The 25,977-nt window shown below is 46.0% G+C and overlaps 1 protein-coding gene across 1 annotated transcript in view; it reads left to right on the top strand.

Annotated features, from left to right (window-relative positions):
• The window catches only part of arhgap39 (Rho GTPase activating protein 39), a 541,093-nt gene that overhangs the window by 371,794 nt on the left and 143,322 nt on the right, over nucleotides 1-25,977 (top strand). Inside the window, exon 5 of the mRNA XM_067968557.1 lies at nucleotides 24,591-25,152. Within this exon, the coding sequence (XP_067824658.1) occupies nucleotides 24,591-25,152 (562 nt within the window). The remainder of the gene's footprint in view (nucleotides 1-24,590; nucleotides 25,153-25,977) is intronic.

Here is a 25,977-nt window from a genome sequence, read left to right as displayed (position 1 = left end):
GGTTCCTTCATATTTTTGAAATGTTAGTACAGTACTTGCAAGCTTTACACACTCTTATTAGACACTTATCTAGTCATCATGGGTCAGAGTATAATCTGAGAGCTGGCAAGTTGTTTGATGTGGAAGTCAGTTGTCAAACTCAAAATAAAACCACCGGAATGGCTGGAATGTTTTTTTTATTATTCGTTCATGGGATGTGGGCGTAGCTGGCAATGCCAGCATTTATTGCCCATCCCTAATTGCCCTTGAGAAAGTGGGAATGAACCGCTGGAGTCCGTGTGGTGAAGGTTCTCCCACATTGCTGTTAGGTAGGGAGTTCCAGGGTTTTGACCCAATGACGATGAAGGAACGGCGATATATTTCCATGGTACCCACTGCAGCCACTGTGCGCCGGTGGTGGAGGGAGTGAATGTTTACAGTGGTGGATGGGGTACCAATCAAGCGGGCTGCTTTGTCCTGGATGGTGCCGAGCTGTTTGAGTGTTGTTGGAGCTGCACTCACCCAGGCAAGTGGAGAGTATTCCATCACACTCCTGACTTGTGCCTTGTAGATGGTGGAAAGGCTTTGGGGACTCAGGAGGTGAGTCACTTGCCGCAGAATACCCAGCCTCTGACCTGCTCTTGTAGCCACAGTATTTATGTGGCTGGTCCAGTTAAGTTTCTGGTCAGTGGTGACCCCCAGGATTTTGATGGTGGGGATTTGGCAATGGTAATGCCGTTGAATGTCAAGGGAAAGTGGTTAGACACTCTCTTGTTGGAGATAGTCATTGCCTGGCACTTGTCTGGTGCAAATGTTACTTGCCACTTATCAGCCTGAGCCTGGATGTTGTCCAGGTCTTGCTGCATGCGGGCATGGACTGCTTCATTATCTGAGGGGTTGCGAATGGAACTGAACACTGTGCAATCATTAGCAAACATCCCCATTTCTGACCTTATGATGGAGGGAAGGTCATTGATGAAGCAGTTGAAGATGGTTGGGCCTAGGACACTGCCCTGAGGAACTCCTTCAGCGATGTCCTGGGGCTGAGATGATTGGCCTCCAACAACCACTGCCATCTTCTTTGTTTTAGGTATGACTCCAGCCACTGGAGGTACAGCAAGCAATTAGGAACGCAAATGGTATGTTGGCCATCATTGCAAGGGGGTTGGAGTAGAAGAGTAAGGAAGCTACAATTGTACAGGGCTTTGGTGAGACCACACCTGGAGTATTGTGTGCAGTTTTGATCTCCTTATCTGAGGAAGGATGACCTTGCCATGGAGTCAGTGCAACTAAAGTTTACCAGACTGATTCCTGGGATGGCAGGACTGACGTATGAGGAGAGATTGGGTCAAGTGGGCCTATATTCACTAGAGTTTTGAAGACTGAGAGGTGATCTCATCGAAACATATAAAATTCTAACAGGACTAGACAGACTAGATGCAGGGAGGATGTTCCCGATGGATGGAGAGTCCAGAACCAGGGGTCACAGTCTCATGATACGGGGTATGCCATTCAGAACCGAGATGAGGAGAAATTTCTTCACTCAGAGGGTGGTGAACCTGTGGAATTCTCTACCACAGAAGGCAGTGGAGGCCAAGTCATTAGATGTATTCAAGAAGGAGATAGATATATTTCTTAATGCTAAAGGGATCAAGGGATATGGGGAAAAAGCGGGAACAGGGTACTGAGTTAGACGATCAACCATGATCATTTTGAATGGCGGAGCAGGCCTGAAGGGCCGAATGGCCTACTCTTGCTCCTATTTTCTATGTTTCTATGTTAAGGAACGATATACTTGCCACGAAGGTTCGCTGGATTGATTACTGGGATGAGAGGGTTGTCCTGTGAGGAGAGTTTGAGTAGAATGGGCCTAAACTCTCTGGAGTTTAGAAGAATGAGAGGTGATCTCTTTGAAACATATAAAACTCTGAGGGGGCTTGACAAGGTAGATGCTGAGAGGCTGTTTCCCCTGGCTGGAGAGTCTAGAACTAGGAGGCATGGTCTCAGGATAAGGGGCCGGCCATTTAGGACTGAGATGAGAAGGAATTTCTTTGCTCAGAGGGTTGTGAATCTTTGGAATTCTCTACCACAGAGGGCGGTGGATGCTGAGTCGTTGAGTGTATTCAAGGCTGAGATGGATAGATTTTTGGACTCCAAGGGAATCAAGGGATATGGGGCGTGGGCGGGAAAGTGGAGTTGAGGTCGAAGATCAGCCATGATCAGATTGAATGGCGGAGCAGGCTCAAGGGGCTGTATCGCCTATTCCAACAACGACGACCATCTTCCTTTGTGCTAGTTATGACTCCAGCCAATGGACAGTTTTCCCCTTGATTTTCCATTGACTTCAATTTTACTAGGGCTGCTCGATGCCACATTCGGTCAAATGCTGCCTTGATGTCAAGGGCAATCACTCTCATCTCATCTCTGGAATTCAGCTTTTTTGTCCATGTTTGGACCAAGGCTGTAATGAGGTCTGGAGCCGAGTGGTCCTGGCGGAACCCAAACTGAGCATCGTTGAGCAGGTTATTGGTGAGTCAGTGCTGCTTGATAGCACTGCCCATGACATCTTCCATCACTTTGCTGATGATTGAGAGTAGAATGATGAGGCGATAATTGGATTTGTCCTGCTTTTTGTGGACAGGGCATGCCTGGGCAGTTTTCCATTTTGTCGGGTAGGTGCCAGTGTTGTAGCTGTACTGGAACAGCTTGGCTAGAGGCGCGGTTAGTTTAGGAGCACAAGTCTTCAGCACCACAGCTGCGATGTTGTCGGGGCCCATCGTCTTTGCTGTACCCAGTGTACTCAGCCGTTTCTTGATATCATGTGGAATGAATCGAACTGGCTGAAGACTAACTTCTGTGATGGTGGGGATCTCGGGAGGAGGTGGGGAATCTCTGGAAGAGGCCAAGTTGGATCATCCAATCGGCACTTCTGGCTGAAGATGATTCCAAACACTTCAGCCTTGTCTTTTGCAATCACGTGTTGGACTCTGCCATCATTGAGGAGGGGGATGTTCACGGAGCCTCCTCCTCCCATTCGTTGTTTAATTGTGCACCACCATTCATGACTGGATGTGGCAGGACTGCAGAGCTTTGATCTGATCCGTTGGTTGTGGGATCGCTCGCTGTGTGAAAAGATTTTCCTCATGTCGTCTTTGGTTCTTTTGCCAATCATCTTAAATCTATGTCCTCTGGTTCTTGACCCTTCCACCAATGGGAACAGTTTCTCTCTATCTACTCTGTCTAGACTTTTCATGATCAAATCTCCTCTCAACCTTGTCTGCTCTAAGGAGAATAACCCCAGCTTCTCCAGTCTACCACGTAACTGAAGTCCCTCATCCCTGGAATCGTTCTAGTAAATCCCTTCTGCACCCTCTCGAACGCCTCCATATCCTTCCTAAAGTGCGGTGCGCAGAACTGGACACAATACTCCAGTTGTGGCCGAACCAGTGTTTTATAAACTTTCGTCATAACCTCCTTGCTTTTGTGCTCTATGCCTCTATTTATAAAACCCAGGACCCTGTATGTTTTCTTAACCACTTTCTCAACCTGCCCTGCCACCTTCAAAGATTTGTGCACATATACCCCCAGATCTCTTTGTTCCTGCACCCCTTTTAGAATTGTGCCCTCTAGTTTATATTGTACCCTTTTTTATTATAGTTTATATATGGTGGGGCGAAATCGGGGATGCACAAGAGAATTAATCAATATGATTGTCTGACTATTTTTAGAGCCATTCAAATGTTGTGTAAATTGAACAAATAAAATCAATTATTAGTCACCATTTGATAACATGTTAGGAACAGGGAGTAGGCCTTTCAGCCCCTCGAGCCTGTTCCACTATTCATTTAGATCATGGCTCGTCTGTATCTTAACTCCATTTACCCGCCTTAGCTCCATATGCCATGATCCTTTCACCCAACAAAAATCTATCGATCTTAGTCTTGAAAGCTCCAATTGACCCCCATCATCCACAGCCTTTTCGCAGAGAGTTCCAGATATTTTCTGCCTTTTGGGGGCGGGGGTTGCCTGGTGGGCAATGTCTGTAACCGCCGCTGTGAAACATAGAGATGGAAGGGTAGATATTAGTCCTGTAGCATGCTATCCCATTCATGTCGTGCGGGAGTGCTGGTCTCAGCTCATGGAGCGCATGGGTCCGCTCGTAGAACCTGCTGCAACACAGCTTACTCACTCACTCTTGAACAAACCTGGGGCCTGATGGTCTACATGAGCCAGTCATTGGACAAACTCAGAGCCAATTGGGTGGGGAGCCCTTAAATCTCTCTCTCCCTGCTCCCCAGTCTTCCTCTTATCTCGGCAGGCAGCTACAACTGAGCAAATGACTTCCCAGCCTTTCACCAGTGCTGCTTTCGAGCAGCTGCTCGGATCAGCATGAATTTGGCCCAGTGATGATGCTTCCTCTGACTATTCTTGCCCTCCCCGCGGGGAAGCGCCTGTCCTCTCCCCATGGAGGTGCAGCTGAGGTTCAGAACCCAGCAGAACGTGGGCATTAAATCCGCATCTCACCACTCTGGGCGTCGGTGCCCCACTGCACCACACAGCACCCTTTACAAAAATAAACAGTGAAAAAATGTCCTTTCAGGTGACGATACTTCAGTGTTTAAAGCAAGGAATCGAGGATTTCGAGATTTAATCTTTTCTGCGTGAGCGAATGTATCCTGAGTTTCTTTCTTCCTGAAATCAAATTGCATCGCGTGTCACCTCATTTATTACAAGAGGAATTTGTTACACCTTAGGAATGTGCCAAGTTGCTATAGTTACTGCAGATGGTGCAACTTTTAAAGGAATACTACCCGATAAGGCTTTAACATTGAATATTATGTGCAAAAATTAACCACTTCTGCCATCTCAGTATTTTACTGAATTTTTAAAGAGTTATATTTAATTTTTTTTAAATTATGTTTTAATTTATCGTGCAATAGTACACCAACAGTGAAGCATTTTCATGGCGTGCTACTGACTTATTGTGTCTTAGCACTGCTATATCCCTTGGTATCACCAAATATAATATATTCTTGAAACTTAAGTGCTGATTATTACTCGGTGGGTATTGTGCAGGTGGCAAACTCCCATGACATTGTCGGCATGCGGACCGGGACATTTTAACTCTCCCCTAAAATGCCCGAACTGCTGTCTGTGGCTGGAGTCATGCTACTTTTGGTTCAATCGCACTTGTCATGGTAGAATTAAAAATAATCATGGCCTTTCTCATGGGCTTTCATGCTGCGATAGATCACTAGTGTGTGATTATTAGAATCCCGCCCACGCTCCTAGTCCAGAATCATTTGAAAAAAAAAGAAAGATTTTTGTAATTTATTTTGGTATCCCTTCTGTGACCTTTCCGGAGCAGCCAAGAAAGGCAGCAGGTCAGCATGCCCCTGCAGGTGCCAATCTATGGCCAGCTGCTAGATAGTGCACACACTAGTCCAATAACTTGTCCCTTCACCCTCACTGTGTGAGCAATCAACAACACAGATTCTATCATAAAATCATAGATTCATAGAATGATTCAGCACAGAACGAGGCCATTCGGCCCATCGTGCCTGTGCCAGCTCTTTGAAAGAGCTATCCAATTAGTCCCATTGCCCTGCCCTTTCCCCATAGCCTTGCAAATTTTACCCCTTCAAGTATTTATCCAATTCCCATTTGAAAGTTATAATTGAATCTGCTTCCACCACCCTTTCAGGCAGCGCATTCCAGAACGTAACAACTTGCCGCGTAAAAAAAAAAATTCTCCTCATCTCTCCTCTGGTTCTTTTGCCACCCTGCCATTCCATCAGAACGGAATTAAATTTTTTGAAGCAAAATGATGGCTTTCTCATCAGGAGCGTTTCTTTCCTGTAATCCAACAATCACAGCTTAGGCACAGCATTGCACAATTGTTTGAAAAAAAATGAGAGCTGCTTCCTACGGTAAATTAATTTGTGACTGACTGACTGGTGTGCTCAGGTGGAACACTCACCTGCTGTTTCACACCTGCGGACACGGGTTTGCATCAGGATCCTGCTGCTGGGAGGAAAGTTCCCCTCTTCTCTTGTGGATGTCAGGTTTCTTCATAAAATTTTTTTGGTAGTCTCAGTATGGTTCTTAATTGACACGAGTCCATAGCACGGATATGCCCATAATTCGATAGTAAATCGTCATTCTCACTCAGGCCGTAATAATTCATTGCATGGGAAATGGAAATGTCGGTAGGAGATGGCATCCTAAAGCTAGGGATTAACAACAACAACTTGCATTTACGTAGCGCCTTTAACGTAGTAAAACATCCCAAGGCGCTTCACAGGAGCGTTATCAGACAATATGTGACACCGAGCCATTTTTTTTTATTCGTTCATGGGATGTGGGCGTCGCTGGCGAGGCCGGCATTTATTGCCCATCCCTAATTGCCCTTGAGAAGGTGGTGGTGAGCCGCCTTCTTGAACCGCTGCAGTCCGTGTGGTGAAGGTTCTCCCACAGTGCTGTTAGGAAGGGAGTTCCAGGATTTTGACCCAGCGACGATGAAGGAACGGCGATATATTCCAAGTCGGAATGGTGTGTGACTTAGAGGGCAACGTGCAGGTGGTGTTGTTCCCATGTGCCTGCTGCTCTTGTCCTTCTTGGTGGTAGAGATTGCGGGTTTGTGAGGTGCTGTCAAAGAAGCCGTGGCGAGTTGCTGCAGTGCATCCTGTGGATGGTACAAATTGCAGCCACAGTGCGCCGGTGGTGAAGTGAGTGAATGTTTGGGGTAGTGAATGGGGTGCCAATCAAGCGGGCTACTTTGTCCTGGATGGTGTCAAGCTTCTTGAGTGTTGTTGGAGCTGCGCTCATCCAGGCAAGTGGAGAGTATTCCATCACACTCTTGACTTGTGCCTTGTAGATGGCGGAAAGGCTTTGGGGAGTCAGGAGGTGAGTCACTCGGCGCAGAATACCCAGCCTCTGACCTGCTCTTGTAGCCACAGTATTTATATGGCTGGTCCAGTTAAGTTTTTGGTCAATGGTGACCCCCAGGATGTTGATGGTGGGGGATTCGACGATGGTAATGCCGTTGAATGTCAAGGGGAGGTGGTTAGACTCTCTCTTGTTGGAGATGGTCATTGTCTGGCACTTACCTGGCGCGAATGTTACTTGTCACTTATGAGCCCAAGCCTGGATGTTGTCCAGGTCTTGCTACATGCGGGTTCGGACTGCTTCTTTATCTGAGGGGTTGCGAATGGAACTGAACACTGTGCAATCATCAGCGAACGTCCTCATTTCTGACGTTATGATGGAGGGAAGGTCATTGATGAAGCAGCTGAAGATGGTTGGGCCTAGGACGCTGCCTTGAGGAACTCCTGCAGCAATGTCCTGGGGCTGAGATGATTGGCCACCAACAACCACTACCATCTTCCTTTCTGCTATGTATGACTCCAGCCACTGGAGAGTTTTCCCCCTGATTCCCATTGACTTCAATTTTACTAGAGCTCCTTGGTGCCACACTCGGTCAAATGCTGCCTTGATGTCAAGGGCAGTCACTCTCACCTCACCTCTGGAATTCAGCTCTTTTGTCCATGTTTGGACCAAGGCTGTAATGAGGTCTGGAGCTGAGTGGTCCTGGCGGAACCCAAACTGAGCATCGGTGAGCAGGTTATTGGTGAGTAAGTGCCGCTTGATAGCACTGTCGACGACACCTTCCATCACTTTGCTGATGATTGAGAGTAGACTGATGGGGCGGTAATTGTCCGGATTGGATTTGTCCTGCTTTTTGTGGTCAGGACATACCTGGGCAATTTTCCACATTGTCGGGTAGATGCCAGTGTTGTAGCTGTACTGGAACAGCTTGGCTAGAGGCACAGCTAGTTCTGGAGCACAATTCTCAGCACTACAGCCGGGATGTTGTCGGAGCCCATAACCTTTGCTGTATCCAGTGCACTCAGCCGTTTCTTGATATCACGTGGAGTGAATCGAATTGGCTGAAGACTGGCTTCTGCGATGCTGGGGGTATCGGGAGGCAGCGGAGATGGATCATCCACTCGGCACTTCTGGCTGAAGATGGTTGCAAATGCTTCAGTCTTGTCTTTTGCACTCACGTGCTGGACTCCGCCATTGTTGATGGTGGGGATGTTTACAGAGCCTCCTCCTCCCGCTTAGTTGTTTAATTGTCCACCACCATTCACGACTGGATGTGTCAGGACTGCAGAGCTTTGATCTGATCCGTTGATTGTGGAATCGCTTAGCTCTGTCTATAGCATGTTGCTTCCGCTGTTCAGCATGCATGTAGTCCTGAGTTGTAGCTTCACCAGGTTGGCATCTCATTTTTAGGTACGCCTGGTACTGCTCCTGGCATGCTCTTCTACATTCCTCATTGAACCAGGGTTGATCCCCTCGCTTGTTGGTAATGGTAGATTGAGGAATATGCCGGGCCATGAGGTTACAGATTGTGCTGGAATACAATTCTGCTGCTGATGGCCCACAGTGCCTTATGGATGCCCAGTTTTGAGCTGCTAGATCTGTTCTGAATCTATCCCATTTAGCACAACACGTTGGATGGTGTCCTCAGTACGAAGACGGGACTTCGTCTCCACGAGTGGTCACTCCTACCAATACCGTCATGGACAGATGCATCTGCGACAGGTAGATTGGTGAGGACGAGGTCAAGTAGGTTTTTCCCTCGTGTTGGTTCGCTCACCACCTGCCGCAGGCCCAGTCTAGCAGTTATGTCCTTCAGGACTCGGCCAGCTCAGTCAGTAGTGGTGCTACCGAGCCACTCTTGGTGATGGACACTGAAGTCCCCCACCCAGAGTACATTCTGTGCTCTTGCTACCCTCAGTGCTTCTCAACATGGAGGAAGACTGATTCATCAGCTGAGGGAGGACGGTAGGTGGTAATCAGCAGGAGGTTTCCTTGCCCATGTTTGACCTGATGCCATGAGATTTCCTGGGGTCCGGAGTCAATGTTGAGGACTCCCAGGGCCACTCCCTCCTGGCTGTATATCACTGTACCGCCACCTCTGGTGGGTCTGTCCTGCCAGTGGGACAGGACATACCCAGGGCTGGTGATGGAAGAGTCTGGGACGTTGGCTGAAAGATATGATTCTGTGAGTATGGCTATGTCAGGCTGTTGCTTGACTAGTCTGTGGGACAGCTCTCCCAATTTTGGCATAATTCCCCAGATGTTAGTGAGGAGGACTTTGCAGTGTCGACTGGGCATGGTTTGCCTTTGTCGTGACCAGTGCCGGGTGGTCCATCCGGTTTTATTCTTGTGACCTTATTTAGCAAGATTTTACAACTGAATGGCTTGGTCGGCCATTTCAGAGGGCAATTAAGGATCAACCACATTGTTGTGGGTCTGGAGTCACAAACAGGCTAGACCGGGTAAGGACGGCAGGTTTCCTTCCCTAAAGGGCATTAGTGAACCAGATGGGTTTTTACGACACTCCGGTAGTTTCATGGTCACCATTACTGATACTGGTATTTTAATTCCAGATTTTATTTAATTAATTGAATTTAAATTGCCCAGCTGCCGTGGCGGGATTTGAACTCATGACTCCAGATTATTAGTTCAGTAACATAACCACTATGCTACCGTACCATAAGGTTATATTACAGGTGACCTAAAGCTTGGTCAAAGAGGTAGGTTTTAAAGAGTGTCTTAAAGGAAGAGAGAGGCGGAGAGGTTTAGGGTGGAATTCTCGAGCTTGGGCCTCGACTGTTGAAGGCACAGACACCAATGGTGCGGTGAAAGAAATCGGGGATGCACAAGAGGCCAGAATTGGAGGATAGCAGAGTTCTTGGAGGGCTGTAGGGCTGTGGGAGGTTACAGAAATAGGGAGGAGCGAGGCCATTGAGGGATTTGAACACAAGTATGAGTATTTTAAATTTGAGGCGTTGCTGGACAATGTCGGTCAGCGAGCACAGGGGTGATGGGAGAACGGGACTTTCAAGTATTTTTTTGGTGGTGTTTCGAGAGCGCTGTACTTTGTACATATAATTGCTGTACCTGACAAGGGAGTGCTTGATATTGACATGAGGTGTGAAGAAAAAGGAGAAATGTTCCATTTCCCCTTGCCGATGTCCCTTACCTTGAAGAGTGTAAAAGTAAGTGCCAGATTCAGATTCTAAAACAAATACATACTGACATTGTTTCCAATAAATTTTCAGTCCTTGAATGAAATTATAGATTTTTTCTTTAATTGGTGACTGCACTACATTAAGTAATTCATTAGCTGTCAGGTGCTTTAGAATGTCCTGAGGATGTGAAAGGGGCTATATAAATGCAAGTTTGTTTGTTCTTTCTAGTTGTTTTTTTTATACTGGCAATCTTCAAAACCTTTCACTTTTAATTGAAAGCTCTGTAGAAACAAAGCAGTGCAAGTGTAGGTAAAATATTATCAGTATATATAGAAAGAACAATTGGCAGCTAAGATGTTGACCAAATGACATTTGCCGTTAGGTTTGAGCCTCTTTCAAGTTTTATAGTGTGTTCATCACTAGCGTGGCCTTGCCAATACCTTTGTTGATGATATTTTTTTCTCTGGTGAACTCTGGGTGAACAATATTAGTGCTGGAATCTGACTTTTGTCACTGACTGTCAGCATCAAGAACTCCAGATAAGGGGTAGGTTGGCCACATGCAAAATTAAACTCTTTCCTTGTCCCAAAATGTGCCTGAACCCCAATCCCATAAGATCCCTCACTACTGCAACTGTGTGGCATTTCCGTTTCCTATTCCAGCTGTCCTCAATGAAATTGCCAGGTCAGAAACAAGTTTTGTGCTGGTGGCTCTTTCTCACTAGAAAATGAATCGAGAGTGACCAGAGTTGGTCTTGCATGGCCTTTACAGCTGGTAGAAAGAAAAGCTTGAGAACTTCATCAAAAACACAGATGATGAGTTGTGCCAAAAAACCCTGGCATCTCTCAGCAAGTGCCAGATTCACAGGACATTAGTCAGGACATTTGTTCAGACTGCACCTTGCGTGCTTCCCAATGTGTACACTACAATAAAAGCTGCCATGCCCATGGATGTACCACAAATACACATTCCAAATGTAGAGGTAAGAAGTAAAGAGCTCTACTGCTGGGAGGAGAAGTGGGAAGAGAGGTTAAAAATTATGCCTCTTGTTTCTGAAAGTCTTGGGGTAGAGATGGATTACTGTTAATGTGCGGTTAATGTACTCTCACCACTGACCTTTGCTTTGCACCCCTGGGTTTTCTGCCAGTCCCAGAGCTGGAGCCCAAGGGCAAACAGTGGGTTAAGTTCAATTGATCTTCATGTAACAACTTAAATAATCTGATGACCTGAGGGAGAACTTTTTCATTCCTTCCCCAGAGGTTCTTTAGCTTCTACTGATCATTAGTCATTTTTATAGGATATATATAGTTATTCCACGCACGTGGTAGTGATCTGGGTACGTTATGTAATTCATTACATTATATTGAATTTGATGACTTGAAGGAGATTCTAATTTGTACCATGCTTGGGAGGAACAAGCGACTTTAGACCTGTGGTTCCCAAAGCTCTCAATCACTGGAGATTTTCCTCATCTCATGTCTGGGTCTGTGTAGAATAATAGAAAGAGATTGATTGCTATCATTAGTCAACAACTCCATTATCATTGTATCATGTGACTGCCAGAATGGTAGAAGGTGAACTAGAGGGACTTTGGTCTTTTTTCGTCTTAACAGTTCCTATTAGGAAGGATGTCAAGGCATTAGAGAGGGTGCAGAAGAGATTTACTAAAATGGTGCCAGGGATGAGTAACTTCTGTTACGTGGAGAGACTGGAGAAGCTGGGGTTGTTCTCCTGAGAACAGAGAAGGTTAAGGGGAGATTTGATAGAGGTGTTCAAAATCATGAACGGTTTTGACAGAGTAAATAATGAGAAACTGTTTCCAGTGGCAGAAGGGTCAATAACCAAAGGACACAGATTTAAGGTGATCAGCAAAAGAGGAAACGTTTTTTTACGCAGCGAGTTGTAATGATCTGGAATGCACTGCCTGAAAGGGTGGTGGAAGCAGATTCAATAGTAACTTTCAGAAGGGAGTTGGATAAATATTTGAAGTGAAAAAATTTACAGGGCTGTGGGGAAAGAGCAAGGGAGTGGGACTAATTGGATAGCTCTTTCAAAGAGCCGGCACAGGCACGATGGGCCAAATGGTCTCCTCCTGTGCTGTACCTACTATGGTACTTGGTACCCCAATGTCTCCTGACAGTAACCGTAGAGTCTATCATAGAGGAGTGATGCACAATGTTTATGTTATTCCCTATGTTGTGCCAGACTCCTAAGTCTTATTAATTTAAGAGTAAAGTGAGATGACCACTAACCATGTGGGCACCCCCCACCTCCGCCCCGAATCGAAAAGGCTGCTTACACTCACTTGGTAGGTTTTCATGAGGAACTGGAGGGATGCCAGTACAGTTCCAACTGTACCCCAACATTCAAGGGAGGAGGGGAGAAGAAACACTGCAGATGCATGTATGGATTTGGATGCAGATATAAGCCCTTTTGTATTGGTGCTGCTTTTCTTCAGCTTCTGGGAGACGGCCAACCATGAGCCTTTACATGGCTTAATCCAGCTCCCTTATCGCTGTGGTATACTCGCAGATCCCAGTTTTTCACAAATCTACCTACAATTCTGCCGTCAGGGCAAAGGAGCCGCAATTAGTAATGTAAAAACTGGAAACTGACTTACGAGCAGCTGGCTCCCAGAATCCCAACCAAAATGGCATGTGTACATAAGCAGCTTTAAGCGATTTCTGACCTGGCTCTCATTGATCAGCACCAATATGGCAATATTGGAATGTAACCAGTTCCACTGGTGACACTGATCATTGGAGCAGTAAGCTTTATCCCTCACCCTGGCAGATTTCTGAGCTGTGCTGAGAGGGAGAAGAACTGCAAGTGGAGCAAACACTGGACTGGGGTGTCCTATTTAAGCAGTATGTTGTGACAGCATCCTGGGAGTACCACCACCACAACAAGCTATAGACAGAGCTAAGCGATTCCACAACCAACGGATCAGATCAAAGCTCTGAAGTCCTGCCACATCCAGTCGTGAATGGTGGTGGACAATTAAACAACTAACGGGAGGAGGAGGCTCTGCAAACATCCCCATCCTCAATGATGGCGGAGTCCAGCACGTGACTGCAAAAGACAAGGCTGAAGCGTTTGCAACCATCTTCAGCCAGAAGTGCCGAGTGGACGATCCATCTCGGCCTCCTCCCAATATCCCCACCATCACAGAAGCCAGTCTTCAGCCAATTCGATTCACTCCACTTGATATCAAGAAACGGCTGAGTGCACTGGATACAGCAAAGGCTATGGGCCCCGACAACATCACAGCTGTAGTGCTGAAGACTTGTGCTCCAGAACTAGCTGCGCCTCTAGCCAAGCTGTTCCAGTACAGCTACAACACTGGCATCCACCCGACAATGTGGAAAATTGCCCAGGTATGTCCTGTCCACAAAAAGCAGGACAAATCCAATCCGGCCAATTACCGCCCCATCAATCTACTCTCAATCATCAGCAAAGTGATGGAAGGTGTCGTCGACAGTGCTATCAAGCGGCACTTACTCACCAATAACCTGCTCACCAATGCTCAGTTTGGGTTCCGCCAGGACTACTCGGACATGGACAAAAGAGCTGAATTCCAGAGGTGAGGTGAGAGTGACATCAAGGCAGCATTTGACCGAGTGTGGCACCAAGGAGCCCAAGTAAAATTGAAGTCAATGGGAATCAGGGGGAAAACTCTCCAGTGGCTGGAGTCATACCTACCACAAAGGAAGATGGTAGTGGTTGTTGGAGGCCAATCATCTCAGCCCCAGGACATTGCTGCAGGAGTTCCTCAGGGCAGTATCCTAGGCCCAACCATCTTCAGTTGCTTCGTCAATGACCTTCCCTCCATCATAACGTCAGAAATGGGGATGTTTGCTGATGATTGCACAGTGTTCAGTTCCATTCGCAACCTCTCAGATAATGAAGTAGTCCGTGCCCGCATGCAGCAAGACCTGGACAACATCCAGGCTTGGACTGATAAATGGCAAATTACATTCGTGCCAGACAAGTGCCAGTCAATGACCATCTCCAACAAGAGAGAGTCTAACCACCTCCACTTGACATTCAATGGCATTACCATCGCCGAATCCCCCACCATCAACATCCTGGGGGTCACCATTGACCAGAAACTTAACTGGACCAGCCACATAAATACTGTGGCTACAAGAGCAGGCCAGAGGCTGGGTATTCTGCAGCGAGTGACTCACCTCCTGACTCCCAAAGCCTTTCCAGCATCTACAAGGCACAAGTCAGGAGTGTGATGGAATACTCTCCACTTGCCTGGATAAGTGCTGCTCCAACAACACTTAAGAAGCTCGGCACCATCCAGGACAAAGCAGCCCGCTAGATTGGCACCCCATCCACCACCCTAAACATTCACTTCCTTCACCACCGGCGCACTGTGGCTGCAGTGTTTACTGTCCACAGGATGCACTGCAGCAACTTGCCAAGGCTTCTTCGACAGCACCTCACAAACCCGCGACCTCTACCACCTAGAAGGACAAGGGCAGCAGGCACATGGGAACAACACCACCTGTACATTCCCCTCCAGTTCACACACCATCCCGACTTGGAAATATATCATCGTTCCTTCATCGTTGCTGGGTCAAAATCCTGGAACTCCCTTCCTAACAGCACTGTGGGAGAACCTTCACCACATGTACTGCAGCGGTTCAAGAAGGCAGCTCACCACCACCTTCTCAAGGGCAATTAGGGATGGGCAATAAATGCTGGCGTTGCTAGCGACGCCCACATCCTAGGAACGAATAAAAAAAAACATGTTAACTTTCTTTGTTTTACGTACAAGGACTCCCAAATCTCTTTGAACACATAGTTTTTCACCATTTTAAAAATTATTCTGTTTATCTATTCCCCACATTACACTCCATTTGCCGCCTTCTTGCCCACTCACTCGATATCCCTTTGCAGACTCTTTAGAATCATAGAAATGTTATAGCACGGAAGGAGGCCATTCGGCCCATCGAGTCTGCGCCGGCTCTATGCACGAGCAATCCAGTTAATCCCACTCCCCCGCCCTATCCCTGTAGCCCTGCACATTTTTTTGTTTCAAATACTTATCCAGTTCCCTTTTGAAGGTCATGATTGAATCTGCCTCCACCACTCCCTCAGGCAGTGCATTCCAGATCCTAACCACTCGCTGTGTAAAAAAGGTTTTTCTTCATATCACTTTTGTTTCTTTTGCCAATCACCTTAAATCTATGCCCTCTGGTTCTTGACCATTCCGCCAATGGGAACAGTTTCTCCCCAACTACTCTGTCTGGACCCTCTATGATTTTGAATACCTCTATCAAATCTCCCCTCAAACTTCTCTGTTCCAAGGAGAACAATCCCAGCTTCTCCAGTCTATCCCTCATCCCTGGTAACATTCTAGTAAATCTCCTCTGCACCCTCTCTAAGGCCTTCACATCTTTCCTAAAGTGCGGTGCCCAGAACTGGACACAACACTCCATTTGTGGCCGAACCAATGTCTTATAAAGGTTCATCATGGCTTCCTTGCTTTTGTACTCTGTGCTTCTATTTATAAAGCCCAGGACCCCGTATGCTTTTTTAACCGCTTTCTCAACCTGCCCTGCCGCCTTCAACAATTTGTGCACATACACCCTGAGATCCCCCTGTTCCTGCACCCCTTTTAGAATTGCGCCCCATAGTTTATATTGCCTCCCCTCGTTTTTCCTACCGAAATGCATCACCTCGCATTTTTCTGTGTTAAACTTCATCTGCCATGTGTCCGTCCATTCCACCAGCCTGTCTATAGCCTCTTGAAGTCTATCACTCTCCTCCTCACTGTTCACTACCCTTCCAAGTTTTGTGTCATATGCAAATTTTGAAATTGTGCCCTGTACTCCCAAGTCCAAGTCAGTAATATGTATCCAGAAAAGCAGTGGTCCCAGCACTGACCCCTGGGGAACACCACTGCACACCTCCCTCCAGTCTGAAAAACAACCGTTCATCACTACTCTCTCTTTTCTGTCATTTAGCCAATTCTGTATCTATGTTGCTATTGTCCCCATTATTCCATGGGCCACAATCTTAAAGCAAGCCTGCCATGCAACACTTTATCAAACGCTTTTTGAAAATCCATATACACCACATCAACTGCCTTGCCCTCGTCTACCCTCTCTGTTACCTCATCAAAAAACTCTATTAGTTTAGTTAAACACGATTTACCTTTAACAAATCCATGCTGGCTTTCCCTAATCAATCCACACTCGTCCAAGTGACTGTTAATTCTGTCCCGGATTATCGTTTCCAAAAGTTTCCCCACCACCGAGGTTAAACTGACTGGCCTATAGTTGCTGGTTTATCTTTGCACCCTTTTTTGAATAAGGGTGTAACATTTGCGATTCTCCAGTCCTCTGGCACCACCCCCATATCTAAGGGTGTCTGGGAGATTATGGCCAGCACCTCCGCAATTTCCCCCCTTACTTCCCACAGCATCCTTAGGTGCATCCCATCCAGACCGGGTGACTTATCTACTTTAAGTACAGCTAGCTTTTCCAGTACCTCTTCTTTCTCAATTTTTAACTCATCCAGTATCTTAACTGTATTTTCCTTTACCGAGACTCTGGCAGCATCTTCTTCCTTTGTAAAGACAGATGCAAAGTACACATTTCGTACCTCAGCCATGCCCACTGCCTCCATGAGTAGATCTCCTTTATGGTCCCTAATCGGCCCCACCCCTCCTCTTACTACCCGTTTACTGTTAACATGTCTGTAGAAGACTTTTGGATTCCCTTTTATGTTGGCCGCCAGTCTATTCTCATACTCTCTCTTTGCCCCTCTTGTTTCCTTTTTCACTTCCCCTCTGAGCTTTCTATATTCTGCCTGGTTCTCACTTGTGTTAACAACCTGACATCTGTCAGACGCCCCCTTTTTCCGCTTCATCTTACTCACTATCTCCTTTGTCATCCAGGGCTTTCCTTGCCCTACTTTTCTCCCTCGTTGGAATGTACCTAGACTGTACCCAAATCATCTCCTCTTTAAAGGCCACCCACTGTTCAATTAGAGTTTTGCCTGCCAATCTTTGATTCCAATTTACCCGGGCCAGATCTGTTCTTATCCCACTGAAATTGGCCCTCCTCCAATTGAGTATTTTTGCTTTACACTGGTCAGAGTCCTTTTCCATAGCTATTCTAAACCTTATAATACTATGACCGCTGCTCCTTATATGCTCCTTCCTCGTTGGGCCAGAAACGTACTGGTCGAGAAAGTTATCCTGAACACATTTCAAAAATTCCTCCCCCTCTTTGCCCCTTTGTGTCCTCCTCACAGCTTACTTCCCCACCTAGCTTTGTATCATCAGCAAACTTGGATACATTACACTTGGTCCCTTCATCTAAATCATTAATATAGATTGTAAATAGCTGAGAGCCAAGTATTGATCCTTGCGGCACCCCACTGGTTACAGCCTGCCAACCTGAGAATGACCGGTTTATCCCTACTCTCTGTTTTCTGTCCTTTAACCAATCCTCTATCCATGCTAATATATTAACCCCAACCCCATGAGCCCTTATCGTGTGTAACAACCTTTTGTGTGGCACCTTATCGAATGCCTTTTGTAAGTCCAAATATACTACATCCACTTTATTTACCTTGCTAGTTACATCCTCAAAAAACTCTAACAAATTTGTCAAACACGATTTCCCTTTCATAAAACCATGTTGACTTTGCCTAATCATATTATGATTTTCTAAGTGCCCTGTTACCACATCTTTAATAATAGATTCTAGCATTTTCCCAACGACTGATGTCAGGCTAACTGGCCTGTAGTTCACTGTTTTCTCTCTCCCTCTTTTCTTGAATAGTGGTGTTACATTTGCTACCTTCCATTCCACTGGGACCATACTGAAATGTCAGTTGCTGAAAATTTGTTGTTAACCAAAAGGTTATGCCTAATATTAAAAAAAACTAATGAACACCAGGAAAGTGAGCAGTGGACAGGAATCCTGACCTTTCACCTCTGGGACCTAGGTTTAAATGCAGCTCAGGCCAATAGAATGAAACTCTGTTCTCGGCTGTAAAAAGTCACAAAAGATGAGCTTGGGTCGCTTTCAAGCAGGTTCCCAGTTGGTTCGAATCCACTGCATGAGACCACAATTTGGGGCAAATTGGTGGTTTCACATAAGCTGTTGTGCGAGTCGTATACCAGTGGCTCTGGCTCCCAACGCATGGATCTCAGACAGCCGACGGCAAACCAAAAGTTAAGTTGTCCGGATTCGCTATGGCCGACAATTAGGAAAACCCATTAGAGGTGCTGGCGCCAGTTACATAGGGTTTGACTCATTCTAAAAGCAGCTTTTAGAGAGGCCACAGGAACTAATGGTGTGGGAAGTGCAAATATCGGACTCTTGCAGTAAGGAATGCTCGTCTGTTGGAATTAAGGCAAATTGTTGCAGCAACAAGATTCCCTAAATCCAGATTGTAACTGTCACGACCATCTTCAGTCAAACTGTGTGAAGATTCTAAACCAACTTGTGTTTTAAGTCCTGTTTAAGGGGTCCACCGTGACTGGATTGGTGTGGAAAGTCTGTTTGCTCCATTCATTTCCCCACAGGGAGAGGTAACTCCTTATGGCCTCTCTTGTAATAAACTGGATAGCCTTGTGGTGAAGGATAGAATACTAGAACCTGGTCTTTAGTTGCTTCCAAGCCTTTATTCAGAGAGATCCACATTACACACACACCACACCCTAGATAAGCTCTCATATCTGGATACAAGAGAGCCCCAATTGATACACACCACCTGAATACAATTAACACTAATTGATGTAAATCACATGGATACAATTAATATCTCTGACTTAATCTTGCAATTGAGTGCTGCCTGCCAAGACCTGGATAGAGACTGACCCAAATCCACTGGCAAGCACTATTCATCATAGTAAGTACAGCACAGGAGGAAGCCTTTGGAGTCCCTTGAGTGCACCTCACTCTCTCGGTGAGGATGAGGGTTCCTCTGGGGAATGCAGCCAGAGCCAAGTCCACAACACCCTGAGTGGCTCAGCTGTACAGTAGGGGGAGGAGAAAGGTCAGCAGAGCAATAGTGATAGGGGATTCAATAGTTAGGGGAACAGACAGGCGTTTCTTTGGCCGCAGACGTGATTCCAGATGGTATGTTGCCTCCCTGGTGCCAGGGTCAAGGATGTCACTGAGCGGCTGCAGAATATTCTGAGGGGGGAGGGTGAACAGTCAGAGGTCATGGTCCATATCGATACCAACAACGTAGTAGAAAGAGGGATGAGGTCCTGCAGGCAGATTTTAGGGAGCTGGGGAAGAGATTAATAAGCAGGTCCTCAAAGATAGTAATCTCCGGATTATTCCCAGTGCCACGCGCTTGTGAGTATAGAAATAGGAGGATAGAGCAGATAATGCGTGGCTGGAGAGATGGTGCAGGAGGGAGGGCTTTAGATTCCTGGGGTATTGGGACCAGTTCTGGGGGAGGTGGGACCTGTACAGGTCGGACGGGTTACACCTCAACGGAGCTGGGACCAATGTCCTCGTGGGGAGGTTCGCTAGGGCTGTAGGTTAAACTAATTTGGCAGGGGGATGGGCACCAGGATGTAGCATTGGAAAGGAGAAATAAGATGCACAAAGGATTTGGTGTGAAAGAAATAGTACGGTATTAGGTGGGATCAGACTAAGAGAGAATACAAGAAAGTCTAAGACTGGTTTACAGTGCGCGTGTATAAACGTACGAAGCGTGGTAAACAAGGTTGGTGAGCTGCAGGCTCAAATAGCCACACGGGAATATGATGTTGTGGTGATAACGGAGACCTGGCTCAAAAATGGACAGGATTGGGTACTAAATATTCCTGGATACAAGGTGTTCAAGAAAGATAGAGAATGAAAGAAAGGAGGGGGAAGTGGCAATACTGATTAAGGAGAATATTGCAGTGCTGGAGAGAGAGGATGTCCTGGAGGGGTCAAAGACAGAACCTATTTGGTTAGAGTTATGAAACAATAGCGGTGCCATTACAGTACTGGATGTATTCTACAGACCACCAACTAATGGCAAGGATATAGATGAGCAAATTTGCAGGGAAATAGCAAGAGAGTTGAAAGAGCAATAAAGTAGTGATAATAGAAACATAGAAAATAGGAGCAGGAGTAGGCCATTCGGCCCTTCGAACCTGCTCTGCCATTCAGTATGATCATGGCTGATCCTCTATCTCAATACCATATTCCCACTCTCTCCTCATTCCCCTTGATGCCTTTTGTGTCTAGAAATCTATCTAGCTCCTTCTTAAGTATATTCAGTGACTTGGCCTCCACTGCCTTCTGTGGAAGAGAATTCCACAGGTTCACCGCCCTCTGAGTGAGGAAATTTCTACTTATCTCAGTCCTAAATGTCCTACCCTGTATCCTGAGACTGTGATCCCTTGTTCTGGACCCCCCAGCCAGGGGAAACATCCTCCCTGCATCCAGTCTGCCTAGCCCTGTCAGAATTTATATGTTTCAATGAGATCCCCTCTCATTCTTCTGAACTTGAGTGAATACAGGCCGAGTCGACCCAATCTCTCCTCATATGACAGTCCTGCCATCCCAGGGATCAGTCTGGTGAACCTTCGCTGCACTCCCCCTATGGCAAGTATATCCTTTCTTAGGTAGGTGATGGGAGACTTCAACTATCCTATTATAGACTGGGATAGGAATAGTGTAAAGGGCAAAGTGGGGGAGGAATTTTTGAAGTGTGTTCAGGAGAACTTTCTTGACCAGTACATTTCTGGCCCAATGAGGAAGGAGGCATTGCTGGACTTGGTTCTGGGAAATGAGGTGGGCCAAGTGGAGCAAGTGTCAGTGGGGGAACAGTTAGGGAACAGTGATCATAGTATCATAAGGTTTAAATTAGCTATGGAAAAAGACAAGGAGCAATCTAGAGTAAAAATACTCAATTGGAGGAGGGCCAATTTCAGTGGGATGAGAACGGATCCTGCCCGGGTAAATTGGAATCAAAGATTGGCAGGCAAAACTGTGATTGAACAATGGGTGGTCTTTAAAGAGGAGATGGGTCGGGTACAGTCGAGGTACATTCCCACAAGGGAGAAAGGTAGGGCAACTAAAGCCAGAGCTACCTGGATGACGAAACAGAGAGATTAAGATGAAGCAGAAAAAAGGGTCAGGTTGATATTACAAGTGAGAACCAGGCTGAATGTAGAAAGTTCAAAAGGGAAGTGAAAAAGGAAATAAGAGGGGCAAAGAGGGAGTATGAGAGTAGACTGGCTGCTAACATGAAAGGGAATCCAAAATTCTTCTATAGGCATATAAACAGTAAAAGGGTAGTAAGAGGAGGTGTGGGACCAATTAGGGACCAAAATGGAGATCTACTCATGGAGGCAGAGGGCATGGCCAAGGCACTAAATGAGTACTTTGCATCTGCCTTTACCAAGGAAGAAGATGCTGCCAGAATCTCAGTAAAAGAGGAGGTGGTTGAGATATGTCATTTGCCTTCCTAATTATTTGCTACTCTCTGCTTTCTGTCCCTTAGCCAATTTTGTATCCACGCTGCCACTGTCTCCTTAATCCCATGGGCTTTAATTTTGCTAACAAGTCTATTATGTGGTACTTTATCAAATGCCTTTTGAAAGTCCATATACATAACATCAACCGTACTACCCTCATGAACCCTCTCCGTTACTTCATCAAAGAACTCAATCAAGTTAGTCAAACACGATTTTCCTTTGACAAATCCATGCTGACTTTCATTTATTAGCCCATACTTCTCCAAGTGCCAATTAATTTTGTTCCGGATTATTGTCCCTAAAAGTTTCCCCACCACCAACGTTAGGCTGACTGGCCTGTAATTGCCGGGTTTATCCCTCTTCCCCTTTTTTGATCAGGGGTGTAACATTTGCAATCCTCCAGTCCTCCGGCACCTTCCCCATACCTAAGGAGGATTGGAAGATTGTGGCCAGAGCCTCTGCACTTTCCATCCTTACTTCGCTCAGTAACCTAGGATGCATCCCATCTGGACCGGGTGACTTTACTTTGAGTACTGCCAATCTTTTAAGTACCTCCTCTTTATCTATTTTTATCCTATCCAATAATGCTGCTATCTCCTCCTTTACTGCTATAATGGCAGCATCCTCTTCTGTGAAGACGGATGCAAAGTATTGATTTAGTGCCTCAGCCATGCCCTCTGCCTCAACAAGAAGATCTCCCTTTTTGTCCCTAATCGGTCCCAAACTTCCTTTGACTACCGTTTTACTATTTATATGTTTATAAAAGACTTTTGGGTTGCCTTTTATGTTAGCCGCTAATCTATTCTCATACTCTCTCTTTGCCCCTCATTCCCTTTTTTAGTCCTTCGCTGTACTTTCTGTATTCAGCCTGCTTCTGTACTGTATTACAAACTCTTATGTTCTTATGAACCTTACATTCATCATAAGCCTCCTTTTTCTGTTTCATTTTAATCTTTATACCTTTAGTCATTCAGGGAGCTCTAGCTTTGGATGCCCTTCCTTTCCCGCTTGTAGTAACACGTCTACTCTGTACACGAACCAACTCTTCCTTGAAGGCCTCCCATTGTTCATTTACTGTTTTGCCTACCAATTTTTGATTCCAGTCCACCTGGGCAAGATCCCATTTTAACTCACTGAAATTAGCCCTCCTCCAGTTAAGTATTTTCACATTTGATTGTTCCTTGTCGTTTTCCATAACTATTCTAAACCTAATGATATTATGATCACTGTTCCTCAAATGCTCCCCCACTGAAACATGCTCTACTGCCCCACTTCATTCCCCAGAACTCGTTGAACTGGAAACACACTGTTGCAGAAAGTTCTCATGTACACATTTCAGGAATTCCTCCCCCTTTTTGCCCTCTTTACTGTCCCAGTCCATATTGGGATAATTTAAGTCCTCCATTGTCACTACTCTATAGTTCTTGCATCTTTCTGTAATTTGCCTGCAAATTTTCTCCTTTATCTCCTTCCCACTGTTTGGTGACCTATAGTATACACCCAGTAGCGTAATCGCTCCTGTATTGTTCCTTAATTCTAACGGAATAGATTCTGTCTTTGACCTCTCAACTACATCATCCCTTTCCAGTGCGATATTAGTTTCTTTGATCAATACTGCCAACCGCCTCCTTTCTCTCCTTCCCTATCTTTCCTGAATACCTTGTAGCCAGGAATACTGAGTACATAAGAACATAAGAAATAGGAGCAGGAGTAGGCCAATCGGCCCCTCGAGCCTGCTCCACCATTCAATAAGATCATGGCTGATCTGATCCTAACCTCAAATCTAAATTCATGTCCAATTTCCTGCCCGCTCCCCGTAACCCCTGATTCCCTTTACTTCTAGGAAACTGTCTATTTCTGTTTTCAATTTATTCAATGATGTAGCTTCCACAGCTTCCTGGGGCAGCAAATTCCACAGACCTACTACCCTCTGAGTGAAGAAGTTTCTCCTCATCTCAGTTTTGAAAGAGCAGCCCCTTATTCTAAGATTATGCCCCCTCGTTCTAGTTTCACCCATCCTTGGGAACATCCTGACCGCATCCACCCGATCAAGCCCCTTCACAATCTTATATGTTTCAATAAGATCGCCTCTCATTCTTCTGAACTCCAATGAGTAGAGTCCCAATCTACTCAACCTCTCCTCATATGTCCGCCCCCTCATCCCCGGGATTAACCGAGTGAACCTTCTTTGTACTGCCTCGAGAGCAAGTATGTCTTTTCTTAAGTATGGACACCAAAACTGTATGCAGTATTCCAGGTGCGGTCTCACCAATACCTTATATAACTGCAGCAATACCTCCCTGTTTTTATATTCTATATAAAAGATCCTCCCCTTCTTTGAGCCAGGCCTCTGTTATTGCCACGATATCATAGTTCGATTTGGTGACGTGAGCCTGCCCATCCCCCGACAAATTAGTTTAAACCCTCCCCAACGGCACTATTTAACCTCCCCGCGAGGATATTGACCCCAGCTCTGTTGAGGTGCAACCCTTCCATTTTGAACAGATCCCCCCTGCCCTAGAACTGGTCCCAATACCCCAGGAATCTGAACCCCTCCCCCTTGCACCATTTCTCCAGGCATTGTTATCCTGTTATTCCTATACTCACTAGCATGTGGCACTGGGAGTAATCCAGAGATTAGTACCTTTGGATGGTTTCTTTATGTAGGAGGTTTGTGAGTCATTTTATTTTGTGTGTTGATGCAGTTCTTATTTTTTGATATTTAGGTGGGAGGAGATCAACTCGTAGCTTGTCTTTTTGCATTGAAAACAAAGATAGGAGCACAAATCTGGGACAAGATGTGCTTTATAAGTAAAAAATGATCGCAAATGCTTGAAATCTGAAACAAATTCAGAAAATGCTAGAAATTTTCAGCAGGTCCATCACCATCTGTAAAGAGAAAAGACATGTTAACGTTTTAGGTATAACTCGTCTTTCTCAGTACACATGCCAACTGACCTGCTGTGCATTTCAAGCATTTATTTTGCTTTTTTTCCCCTCTTCTCTTCATGCTCGACTGGTTTCTCAGTGGGAATATGGTTTGTACAAGTGGAATTTGTCACAGATTATCCAAACACTGACGACCCCCGTTTCTCTTCCTGCAGTCTGAAGACCTGGGCACTTGCAGCCAGTACGATATTGGAAGACAGAGTCGGAGCATGATCCCCAGCGCCAGCTGCGTCTTCCCCGGATTCATGCTGCGAAAGCCCTCCTCCGAGACCGACATTGAGAACTGGGCTTCCAAGCACTTCAACAAGCACACCCAGGGGATCTTCCGGCGCAAAGTCTCCATCGCCAACATGCTGGCCTGGAGCAGCGAGTCGATCAAAAAGCCCATGATAATGACAGCCGACCGCAATGTGAAGAAGGAAGCGTGCGATGTGTTCAAGCTGATCCAGATGTACATGGGCGACCGGCGGGCGAAGGCAGACCAGCTTAACGTGGCGCTGGAGATCGCCACAAAGGGCTGGAGCATGCAGGGCCTGAGGGACGAACTGTATATCCAACTGTGCCGGCAGACTACTGAAAACTTTAGATACGAGAGCCTTGCCAGGGGCTGGGAATTAATGGCCATCTGCCTCGCGTTCTTCCCTCCTACTCCCAAATTTCACTCCTATCTAGAAGGCTACATTTACAGGCACATGGATCCCTTGAATGATGCAAAAGGTAAGCCTCTAATGATTGAAGAAACACCCAAGGGGGCTGTCCATAACTTCCATATTTCCCCTCTCTGAAATGCATAGTGCACTGAAAATGTTTCATTATCTCTTGTGTATTATATATGTATATACCAAGTACATCTTCAAAATATGTCCATAGAACATTAACAGCTAGCTCCCCTGCCTGAGTATTACTCATTACACATTTGTGAAATGGTGGCTGTGGACCCTGGTTATGTTTTGTTTTTGCTTTTGCTCTCATATTGAGTTGGTAGCAGGCAGCTACTGCATAAATACTGCAGCTGCACCCAATCCAGAGATCTCGCATAGTGCCTAGGAATTGGAGGGGGGGAATGCGGGGATCCAGGCACAGGTTAGATAGGACACTGTCATAGCACTGATTGGGACAACCTTGTTTCCATTTTATGCTACGTGTAATGTGTGCGGAGATAGGAACAGGAGGAGGCCATTCAGCCCCTCGTACCTGTTCCGCCATTCAATTAAATCATGGCTGCTCTGTACCTTAACTCCATCTTAACTGCCTTGATTCCGTAACCCTTGATACCCTTACCTAACACAAATCTATCAATCTCAGTTTTGAAATTTTCAATTGACCCCCCAGCCTCAACAGCTTTTTGGAGGGGAGGAGAGTTCCAGATTTCCATTCCCCTTTGTGTGAAGAAGTGCTTCCTGACCCATGAACCCATCACCCATGAACGGCCTAGCTCTAATTTTAAGGTTATGCCTCCCTTGTTCTGGACTCCCACACCTGAGGAAATAGTTTCTCTCAATCTACCCTATCAAATCCTTTAATTATCTTAAACACCTCAAT

Source organism: Heptranchias perlo, chromosome 2, assembly GCF_035084215.1.
Source record: "Heptranchias perlo isolate sHepPer1 chromosome 2, sHepPer1.hap1, whole genome shotgun sequence".
NCBI classification, from domain to species: Eukaryota; Metazoa; Chordata; class Chondrichthyes; order Hexanchiformes; family Hexanchidae; genus Heptranchias; species Heptranchias perlo.
The sequence above is the reverse complement of the archived record's forward strand: the minus strand, read 5'-3'. Positions and strand labels throughout refer to the sequence as shown.